General features: G+C 40.3%; 1 protein-coding gene across 1 annotated transcript in view; it reads left to right on the plus strand.

The window, feature by feature from the left end:
• The window catches only part of LOC122790588 (collagen alpha-1(XXVII) chain-like), a 1,538,899-nt gene that overhangs the window by 351,123 nt on the left and 1,175,516 nt on the right, over positions 1–12,260 (plus strand). Inside the window, exon 13 of the mRNA XM_044058114.1 lies at positions 8,176–8,229. Coding sequence (XP_043914049.1) covers positions 8,176–8,229 — 54 coding nt within the window. The remainder of the gene's footprint in view (positions 1–8,175; positions 8,230–12,260) is intronic.

The raw sequence follows: 12,260 nt of genomic DNA on the forward strand, positions 1-12,260 counted from the left end.
ATTTTGTTCTGTCCAAACTTACTTTCCCGCCTTTTGAACCCGCACATTCTTGTGAACTGAAGTTCCTGTCTTGGAAGACCATTTTTCTAGTAGCTATTACATCTGCCAGAAGAGTGTTAGAGTTACAAGCACAGTCAGTCAAACCTCCTTACTTGATTTTTCATAGAGACAGAATTTCCCTTCATACAAACCCGTCTTTCATACCCAAGGTTTGCTCTCAGTCTAATTTGAATCAAAACTATTGAACTGCCAGTATTTTTTCCTAATCACTCAAACAGTGCAGAATATAAATTTCATCAACTTGATGTTCACAGACAGTTAACGTGCTATCTTTATAGAACCCAGGAACGTAGAAAATCAGACCAATTGTTTGTATCCTTTTCTGACACTAGGATGGGTATGCCAGTTTCTAAGATAACTCTATCAAATTGGATATCAAACTGTATCTCGTTTATTTACTCTTCCAATGGCAAGCAACTTCCATGTAAAATTAAGGCTCATTCAACCAGATCCTTATCCATATCTGCTGCCTTTCAAGCCAGAGTTCCAATTGACAGTATTTGTGCAGCAGCAACTTAGGCTACCCCTCATACTTTTATTACTCATTACAAATTGGATTTGACCTCAAGGGGTGGAGCCTCCTTTGGTTCCACGGTTCTTAGGAGTATATTCCCATGAGCCACCCTAGAAAAAGGTGCTAGGGATGCTGTCCCATATGTAAGAATGAAGACGAGATAGGACTACAGAACATAAAGAAGTTAGGTACTCATCATAACGTTCCATGTTTGTAGTCCATCTTGCCCTTCATTCTTATGAACCCACCCACCAACCCCTGTCCATGTATCCTTGGAGGATCTGGAGACAAGTTAGTATTGCTTCTTTGTAGGATGCAGACCTTTCATCTTGTTGTTCCTTGTGGAAAACTTTTCTATCACTTTTATAGTCAGCAGCAAACAAGATCTGGGGATTCTTACTAGCGCACTATGGGATACCTACCTTGACACGAACCAACTGAGAGGCTTTGAGCTTTGTAATCGGCCAAGTCAGAGCTGAGGATTGGCTCCAAACCCATATGTAAGAATGAAGGGCGAGATGGACTACAAACATGGAATGTTATGGTGAGTACATAACTTCTTTTTAAACTATCTATTGCAGGAAGAACTCTTGTCCCCTACACAACATCACTTCTCACCCTCTCATAGTACTAACATTGCGCTTCACACCTTTGTAGATACTGTCAATAAAGCTATAGATAACTGCAAACTAGTCTCCTCCTCATTTCCGGACTTGTCTAAAGCCTTCAACAGAGTTTGTTACAACAAATTTCTACTTCAAATGTCCTCACTGGGTCTTTCTCAACCCACTCTTTTGTGGTTGAAACGCTACCTGTCAAGTAGGTATCAGTCAGTCAGTCAGTCAGTCAGTAAAATGGTACTCCACCCTCTTTCCATACCTCGCAGTCACCAACAGTGTACCACAAGGTTCTATCTTTGGACCCTCCCCTTTAACATTCTTACTAACACATCCACACAACAGACCTCCCTAATACAATGTATTATGTCACATAATGTGGCAGAATTTGGAAGGAGTATAAAAAAATGTTATTGTCATGTGTATTAATTCACTAATGTGTACCTCTCAAACTCTTAGCACAAGAAGTCTGGACAAAGTCTAAAATAATGGTGGGGAGGCCCAAAAATAAAGACAAATTGCTCTCTTACAACAGAATTTTTGTTGTTAGCATGCATTTTCTGAAAAATAAAGAAATTCTGTGCAGCCTTATTGTTTATTAGTATATCCGAGGGGCGGCCATGGTGGCGCAGCGGTTAGCATTGCCTTCTCACAGCAAGAGGTTCTCTGGTTCGATTCTCGGCTGGGGTGCCTTCTGTGCGGAGTCTGCATGTCCTCCCTGTGGTCCCGTGGGTTTCCTCCGGGTGCTCCGGTTTCCTCCCACATCCCAAAGACATGCAGTAGGTGAATTGGACACTCTAAATTGACCGTAGGTGTGAGTGTGTGCATGTGTGTGCCTTCTGTGGAAGGTTGGATGCCGGGCTGGCAACTCGACACTGTAAAACTCCACTGCCAATTATGAGCGGACAGATGATCTGCTGTGGCGACCCCTAACGGGAAAAAGCTGAAAGAAGAAGAAGTATATCCCCAGTGATTTTCCAGATATGAGGAGCACAGACAAAATATATGGGGCAAAAATCTGGACATTCTGTCCAAACCTTAACAACCAGGAGAGCTATATGATATCTCTCTCTCAACTTCATAGCACAACTGCACAAGAGAAAAAAAAAGGATGTCATTATTTCCCCAACTCTCAAAAATGTCATCACATGACATGCTTGCTACCACACAAATATTGGTAAAAAAAGTGCTTTTACTCTACACCATAGCTCTCAACCAATCATGGACAAATCTCAAAAGAATCAGGGACAAATAAAGAAATAATCAGAGAAAATTGGTGACAATCATGGCCACTCTTAAAACATTACTATTATTATGTTGACCCATTGACAGAATAAGAGAATGTGAATTAACATACACTTTTCTGAAGTAAAAAAAGCCTGTAACCCTAACTATTGTCATTATTTATTAAGGGTAATCAGAGACAGTTGAGAAGTGTGCTGTCTTACCTCTCAACCTCTTAATGCAAGAAATCTGGGCAATGTCTAACATAATGGTGGGACAAAGGCCCAAAAATGGAAACAAACTTTAAATATTGCTCTTATTAAATTAGAAAATTGCTAGAATAATAGGATTAGTATATGAAGTCTAAAACTCAAATGTATGTTGTTATTAACATAACGGACTCCTGAAAATGAAAACCATGGACAGTTGATGACCATTATGTGCTCTCTTGCAGCCCTCCACTCAGTCTGTATTGACCATTCATGCACACACACAACAACAAAACAACCAATTCATTACTCAACCTCTTAGTGCAAGAAATCTGGACAACGTCTAAAATAATGGTGGGACAAAGGCCCAAAAATGGAAACAAACTTTAAATATTACTCTTATTAAATTAGAAAATTGCTAGAATAACAGTATTAGTGTTATCACATTTTTTTTCCTGAAGTATCTAAAGTTTAAAATTCAAATATATTGTTATTAATATAACGATCTGAAAATGAAAACAATGGACAGTTGATGACCACCATGTGCTCTCTTGCAGCCCTTCAGTCACTCTGAATTGACCATTCACTCTCACACACACACACACACACACACACACACACACACACACACACACACACACACACACACACACACACACACACACAGACACACAAAGACAAACCAGCCAGTTCACTGCTCCACATCTTAGTGCAAGAAATTTATACAATGTCTACAATAATGGTTGGACAAACACCCAAAAATGGAAACAAACTTTAAATATTGCTCTTATTAAATTAGAACATGGCTAGAATAACAGGATTAGTATCAGCACATTTTTTTCTGAAGGATCTGAAGTCTAAAACTCAAATCTGCATTGTTAATGGACTCCCAGTCCTCCAAAAAACATGGACTGACAGTTGATGACAACCCACCATGTGCTGTCTTGCAGCACTTCATTTACTTCTTATTGACCATTCACACACAGAGAGACACACACACACACACACACACACACACACACACACTGACAAACCGGCCAATTCACTACTCTCCACCATAGAAAATGGCTTACCTTACTATGTCCTTGTTCAGTCCGTAGCATCCGTTCCGCTCATCTGGGCTGCAGACTAAAGTTGGGAGAGGAAGTTGATGCATCAGGTAACCTGGATAGCACTGAACTCTTTTTTTTAATTTTTTTAACACTCTTCAGGAGGGGTCGCTATGAGTGAAGACTCCAGTCACAGCAGCAGTAAAATAAATAAAGTGTGGTTTAACAGACTGTTAAAACCTGCTGCTGCACCTGCAACCTGCTGCTGAACCAACTGAACTATTAAGTTGATCAGGCCGGGGAGGCAGAATAATGCGCCTTCTTAGTGATGCTTAGTCTGATGCCTGGGAGAGAAAAAAAACATCTTTACTAGAAATATGCCCCCACACTCCTAACAGAGTGGAAAAAGCCAAGCCAACCATCAATGTCCATGAAAGTGTTGCGAGCCTGCACACATTAAACCCTGCATAGTGCATGCAGTGGTTCGGAATCATTGGATCGTAAAAAAAAATGTTGCAGAAATAAAATGTATTTTTTAATTTTTCCCATTTTTTTGGGCTCCCTGGCCTTCATGGGGCCCTAGGCAACTGCCTGTGTCACCTAGTGCTGATTCGTCTCTGCTAGGCAGTGATCTGTGCCAGTTAAAATAAATACTTTATCCTCATGCATACAAGTTATAGCATTTTAGTACTTTAATCAGCAGTCATTTGCATAACCTTTCCAGAAACTGATCCGGTTTGTATTGTTTTATACAAACATTTTATAGATTCTTATGTTGTTGTTCTTTGTTTCCTTATTACCCACCTTTTCAATCAGCTCCTCCACAAACTCAAATTCCCATGCCATTTAATGTAAGTCGCTATGTCCTTATCATAACCTCTTCCTTTCCTTATCTTTCTGTTATAAATGCAGTATCTAGCAATACTGGTATTCTGTGATGTGTGCCAAAACAATATCAGTTTGAAGACTGACAATGTCAATTGTTTGTTATTTCTTCAGATGATCTTTTTGTCTTGAATCTGTTTGATTCTTATTTTAATTATCCTTGTCATGCTTCTTTTGTTGATTTACATTACAATTAATATTTTATGTTTCTATTCTCTCTCAGGTTGCACATAAAGTCCTTATAGGGTTATCTCCTGTTCCTCTGTACCCAGGACATGCCCTCTTTTGGCAGTTGTGCCCTGTGAAAAAAACATGAAAAAATGGCAAATATCCTGAGATTTTAGGACAAAAAAATTAACGTGTCCTCTAATAGTTGCATAATAAACTTATTTTGTAGTTGCAGCACTTAAATGTTATATGACGCAACAGAAACAACTCAAATTCTACAAGAGTAAGCTTTTATTTTTGTTAAAAAAGCAAAGCCCAGTCCTTTGCAGTTGTGGGGCCTGGTTTGTCCTGCAAAACATTGCATTTCCATAAAAAAGTGTCCTGTTTTGGGCATTTGAAAAGGTGGCAACCCTATACAGCAGTGGTGCACAACCTTTTTGTGGAGAATGCCACTACACAAATTCTTAATGCATCTGTGGGCCACCTCAAAACATACTAAGTGGTTACGAGTTAACAGTAGGTGATGGGCATTTTTACTTAGGACAGCAACATAGACTTCACTACACTAAACAGTACATTAGTAAAATGAGTCACAGTATTCACATTAAATGTGATTACATTTTGAACACACTCATTGGTGGCAACACCAGTTACTTCTGCGGCTAAATTTAGAGATGTGCACAACTGCAGTCAATTAGGCAAGTAAGCACATGCTGGAAAGTTTGCATGACTGGAGTAAGGCATAGCATTTTTTCACTTTTTTTTGAATTTTTGGTTACTGTCTGGGGGCCAGATGGTGTTGTGTCGTGGGCCAGATTTGGCCCCCAGGCCGGACGTTGTGCACCGCTGCTATATAGTATACCTACTCAGTTTTTATATATGTAACACATAAATTTATGTAGGCCACAAAGCAGCTCTTAAGAAGCAATAACTTCAAAAACAGCTGGTCTGGTCTGCTGTGTTCTGGCTTTGGACCAGTGATGTGAAAATGAGAATGTAGGGCACCTGACCACCAATGTAGAATTTGCTCAAAAATTCCTAGACTTCATAAACAAAAAATTCCCTTGAGCAACTGGTAAATAAATCTTGACCTGATTCTTACAAATATTGCTGTGTATTGCACTACTCCTTTGTTATATTGTTCCCCGATGAAGTCTGACCACAAATTTCTCCTTTAAACTCACAAAAGCACCTACAGTGGACCCTGCTGAATTTAAGGACTACAAACATACCAACCTCAACCCACTCTTAAATGAAATATAGAAATTCAGTTATGACTACCTCTTCCTTGGCCTTGATACAGCAACAAGCTTCACAAAAAAATTCTGTGCTCATTTAGAAAACTATATAGAACTCATAATCTCTACCAAAGCCAGATATCACAGGAAGTGCAAAAATAAACCACTGTGGTGGTCCACTGCCATAAATAAGACATAGAACAAAATAAAGAAACTCCTCATCTCAGGGGAATGTCAAAAGCATTATAAAAAGCTGAAGAACACTGTCAGATCCTGTAAAGGAGCCCACAAATGCAGTCTGGCTTCTGAAGCCAAACATAACTTTAAATCCTTCTTTAGATATGTTAGAAAACTAAGAAACAATACACTTCTCCATAATGATACTACTTTATTCTGTCCCAATCAACATTGCCAGTATCCTTACAAACACATTTAGTACCAGCTTTACCCCTGAGACTTCAAGCCAAAGCCCTGCAGTTTCTGAATCCCATATTCTCTCAGTTATCTCTAAAAATCATTTACTGAAAATGAGGGCAAACTCCTCCATGAGACCTGACAATATACCTGGTTATTAATTAATGGTGTTAAACATGCCCTTGCAAACACACTCTTCAAATTGTTTAACCTAAGTTTAGGAACTGGTTTTGTTACTGATGAGTAGTGGACTGCAGTAGTGATGCCCATGCATAAGGGTGGCCCTATAACTAACTAACCTCATAAACTAAAATATCAGGAATCTCTCTTATTAGACTCAACCTTCACCGATTTGATTTTGAGAAGGATAAATCCTATATATTGAATCTGGTAAACTTCTTCAAAAAGTTTACAGAGGTTGAAGATGGTGCCTTAATTACACCTTGGATATGGTATATTTAACTTTGGGGGCGTGGTTGGTGTTCTTCCACCTGGGAGGTGCAGAAAAATATTTTCTCCAAGTTTTGTGAAAGTGGTTTTGGCAAAACGTTTTCGAAGTTTTTGCATTTAGGGATTGTGTTGTTGAGCTGTCGACATGATTCCCCAAAATTAACTTTCTCTAGTAAACTCTTGGTGAACAAAAAAGTGGGCATAATGTAAATGCCTCAACATATTTTATAGATAGCACACCACTACGAAAAGAAAATGTCAGGAATCTAGGAACTTGGGTTGATAACTTCCTGTCTTTTGTCCATAATGTGATATTGGTTGTCAAGAAATCATTTTGGATGTATCTCACTAAACATATCACACATTTAGAAAGACCCCAAAGGTTCCCAACCAAAAAGATCACAGGCCTAAATTCCTCTGATTTACCAAGAGAGGCTGGAAGCTCCATCTCTTGATTTAGTGTCTTATAGACTTTTGAAGGAAGATTTCTGCCTCACTTACATTGCTATTAACGGTTGTTCTGCATCTCCTGTATCTCCTCAGGTCCAATATCTCCACCTATATCAAAACTAAAGACCAACTGTCCTGGACCTCCATAAATCCACTGGCTCCACCTGTACTAAAACCAGCAACGTAAATGTATGCCTACAGATAAATCATACTGGCAGGAAGATGTATAACCTGGTATTTCCCAGTCCACTGGAATAATGTTCCCCTGCATGTTAAGTAGTGCAACTCAGTGTCTTCCTTTAAACATAACTTAGATGACTGAATGGCTATCCACAAATTTACTCCCAAGATTGACTAGTATGATTGTTTTGGAAAAGGGAGGTGTGGCATAAGAGATGGTTGCAGCAAGTTGCATATGGTCATAAAACTCAATTGCTTTAGAATATGTATGGATTTATGAATGTACGAAAAGCTTCATAATCCACCCTTAGTTGCCTTAATCACGGAATATGCATAATATAATGTAAAAAACATAAAATAATCTTCCAGCCTGGAAGTTGTTAATCAGTCTTGTAAGTCAACGATTAATAATATGCATAATACCTGTTTTGTTATGTGAAGATCTAAAGTGCACTGAGAAATGTTTATGACTTTTGCTATGTTAGTATGTTCTATTAAGTGGATTCCATGCATGGCCCTTATACTGAACTACTTTTTCTTTTCTAAATGATTACATGCAGTCTGGCTTTGTTACCTCTTAAGTATAGTTTGCAGTTTAATGTTTTAGCCTGATGTACTGAACAAAAATTAGTCTTTAGAGGCTTTGTAAGTTAATATACATCTTAATCTTCTGCATGTTAGAGAATATAGCACCATAACTTTCTTTTTTCCCCACAGGGCCCACCTGGCATCCAAGGAGAGCCAGGCCTTCCAGGGGAGCCAGGAGAGAAGGTAAAAAATATGTAGATACTTCAATCGGTGCATTTTTTCATACCTAAAGCTAAAATGTTTTTGTGTTTCATAAAAATGGCGATTCTGTACATATTACTAGCAAACCTACTTCCAAGCTGATTCCTAAAGTATTGCAAAGCAGACATAGGAGTATAATTTATCCCTGTAAAATAATCAAACATGAGGCAAAGATTACTATCAGTATGTAAGTGAGAAATAACACAATAGAATCGTTGCATGGATTTCTCAGATGAAACTACAGTTTCTCAGTGTGGATTTACTCAACAATGTACAGGTTGTTCAGCTGGCATCTTAACTACACAGAAGGGAACAATGCAGAGGCATAGATCAGTGACCATCTCAGAAAATAGTTTAAGAAGAAGCATTTATTTGTGTTTCTGGGAGTTGTACATGTTCCAAATACTCTTTGAGACAAAGTTTTCAAAATAATTACATCTAAAGTTAGGGACAGAAAATGCCAAACAATTCTGATATTCTAATAGTGTCTGATATGTATAAAACTTATGTAGTGCATAGAGCACCATGACTTCACCCTAAAATTGGTAAAAAAGATAATTTTGCTAAGTACCTTTCAGAAGTCCCTAGTGAGAAACCTGATCTTGGGGTATTGAATAAAAGCTTGTTAAGCATTTCTAAGAGCTCTTAAGGTCAGATCTTACTCTAATGACTGACAGTGGACATTAGTGACATTACAGCAAGGAACAGTGGCAAAGGGAAAAAGAGTTTTAAGTTCCATTGTTTAGTACATTCTGCAACACTTACTACATTTTAAAGCTCTTCATTCTTCATAGTGACACAGTTTCTGTGTACAGTCTGTTTGACAGCACTAAGTGCTTTACTGGTTTTCAAAAACTGAAAATTTGTAAAAAAAAAAAAAAAACACTTATGCTCCTACACTTTCTTTTTTTTTCTGCAACTGGTATGTTCATGGAGCAAATAAAGCTCTGTTCACTACAACAATTTTTGATGGGGTCACTGATCATAACAAAGACGTTATGTACTCACCATAACGTTCCATCTGAGTAGTTGTACTTCATTTGTCTTCAATCTGTGGGTTATGGATCCGTATCGGATCAGAGCCGGCAACTTTTACTAGCATCAGCTCCGAACTCCAAACTTCTCCCCATTATAACTTCTACCGATAATACACCTCCACTGTCTTCCATCCCCAGATTGAGTTTGCTGAACCTTATACTGAGAACCCGACCTGAAAAAATTTATTTGTCACCTATACTGCAGCCCGTAGGCTGATCATATGCCAAGGTCCGGGGGAAGGAGGGAGGGACGGTTGAAGACAAATGAAGTACAACTACTCAGATGGAGCATTATGGTGAGTGCATAACTTCTTTGTTTGAAGTAGTTTACATCATTTGGTCTTCAACCTGTGGAACAGAGTACCCAGCTACTAAAACTCCTGGGAGGCCCTCATGGAAGGATATTCCGGAGCACTGCGGAACCAAAGGATGCTCTCCTTCTGGAAGTCAAATCCAATTTGTAATGAGAAATAAACGTATGAAATGAGGACCAAGTAGCTGCAGAACAAATATCATCCAAAGACACTCTAGACCAAAAGGCCACAGACGTAGCCATGGACCTAGTGGAATGAGCTTTCACCTGACCTGGAGGAGACATGGCTCTGTCCTTATAGACCTGGAGGATGCATGAGGAAATCCGTCTAGCTATAGTGACCTTGGAGATAGGTTTCCCCAAAAAGGGTTTATAGAAGGATGCAAAGAATTGATCAGATTTACAGAAATTTTTTGTCTTGTGTAAATAGAATTGTAACTGTCTATGAACATCCAACATGTGGAGTTTGTATTCCATCTTGTTAGTAAAATTAGGAAAAAACACAGGCAAATTGATGGTCTGATTGATACTGATTGGTAATGCAACCTTAGGAAGAAAGGATGGATTGGTTTGAAGGGAAACCTTATCTTTGTGAAATATCATGTAAGGAATTTTGATAGACAAGGCCTGTAATTCTGAAACCCTTTTTGCAGAGGTAATAGCCACCAGAAAAGCTGTTTTCCAAAATAGAAATTTCAGATCTGCAGTTGCGGCAGGCTTGAAAGGTGGAGCGACCAGAGCTTGAAGAACCATAGTCAGGCCCCATGGGGAAACAGGATCTTTGACAATGGGGCTAACAAGAAGGTGTCTTTGATAAAGGCTTTACACAGTCTGGAAGAGGCTAAAGAGGCAGAATTCTCGCCCACATGAAAATGAGAGATGGCAGCCATCTGAACTTTGACAGTAGAAGAACTAGCTCCGTGTTGAAAAATATGAGCTAGAAAATCAAGAATGGTGGAAATAGGAGCCATGAAAGGGTCTAAACTCCTCTGAGAGGCCCAAAAGAAAAAACATTTCCACTTGCTGAGATAAACCTTCCTGGTCGAAGACTTATGAGCAGCCACCAAAATAGATCTAACTGAGGAGGATAGTCCAGGAGTGCTAGCAATCACGGGAACTGGAGCAGCCAAGCTGTGAGCTTCAGGCTGTCCAGATTGAGATGAGGCACCCCTGAAGGGTGTGAAATTAAATCCTGAATGAGATCTAGGATCCAAGGCGGAGCCAGAAGGTGAGACCAAAGGAAGGGAAACCATACCTGGTGAGGCCAGAATGGGGCAATGAGGATCACTTTGCTCCCCAGTCGACGAGCTTTCTGTAGAACCCTTGGAATAAGAGGTTCTGGCAGGTAAGCATACAGAAGACTGGGAGGCCAAGCATGAACTAGAGCATCTCTGGGAGACTCCCCCGGCAGGGGGTTCAGAGTGAAAAACTTGCTGCACTTCACGTTGGAAGGAGATGCGAAGAGATTGCAGCAAGGTTGACCCCACTCACTGAAGATCTGTTCCACTACTGACAGATTCAGAGAGCACTCGTAAGGCATCAGAATGGTCCGACATAGCCTGTCCACTAGGATGTTGGACCGTCACAGAATGTGCGTTGCGATGAGAAAACGACCAGTGGAGATCGCCCATTCCCACACTCTCATGGCCTCGCAACAAAGGGGGTAAGATCTGGTCCCTCCCTGTTTGTTGCTATACCAGACAACTGATATGTTGTCTGACTGAATAGCAATTGTCACCAGAGGAAGAAAGGCATGAAGGGCCTGCAGTGCTAGAAGGACCTCCCTCATCTCTAGGACATTTTTATGCAAGCTGGTCTCTATGGGGTACCACAGGCCTTGAACTGTCCTGCCCGAATAATGCTCTCCAACCAAGCTGGGAGGCATCCGTGGTCACTGTGGTTTGGACCGGGGCTGGAACAAAAGGTTGTCCCTCCAAAATGTCCTGAGAGCTCATCCACCATATGAGGAATGACTGACAAACTCAACTGAGTTGAATTGGATATGTCAGTGGCAGTTCCAATAGGGACCATTGTACAGCTAGACTCCACTGTAGAATTCTCATGTGTAACCGAGCACACGGGAGAAGAGTTATGGTCACTAACTTCGAGCCTAAGGCCCTCAACACCGATTCTGCCATTGGAAGATGAGAATCGTAGATCAGGGAGACATGCATCCTCAGGTTTTGAACTCTCTCCGAGGTCAGGAATATTTTGCACTGAAGAGTATCTATCCTGGCACCAATGTAGTCTTATCACCTGTACAGTACAAGATATAGCAGAGATTTGGATGCGTTGACTGTGATCCCCAAATGCAGGGCGAGAGTCAGGAAATAATCCCTGGTTTGGGAGAGTAGACGCCTGATGGGAGCAGTGAGGAGCCAATCATCCAGGTACGGATAGACCTGAATCCTCTGAAGCCTCAGGTGAGCCACTACCACCACCATCACTTTGGTAAACACCCTGGGGGCTGTGGTGAGACCAAAGGGTAGGGCTCGAAATTGGTAATGACTGACTCCTAGCTAGAAGTGGAGGAACCTCCTGGAGCTTCTGTGGATTTTTATGTGATAGTAAGCATCCTGGAGGTCTAACAAGCACATCCAGTCGCTCTCTTGCAGGTACGGCATGATGGACTGTAATGTGACCATCCGGAACTTCTCTTTGGC

Source organism: Protopterus annectens, chromosome 16.part0, assembly GCF_019279795.1.
Source record: "Protopterus annectens isolate FY-2018-M chromosome 16.part0, PAN1.0, whole genome shotgun sequence".
In the NCBI taxonomy this organism is placed as follows: domain Eukaryota; kingdom Metazoa; phylum Chordata; order Ceratodontiformes; family Protopteridae; genus Protopterus; species Protopterus annectens.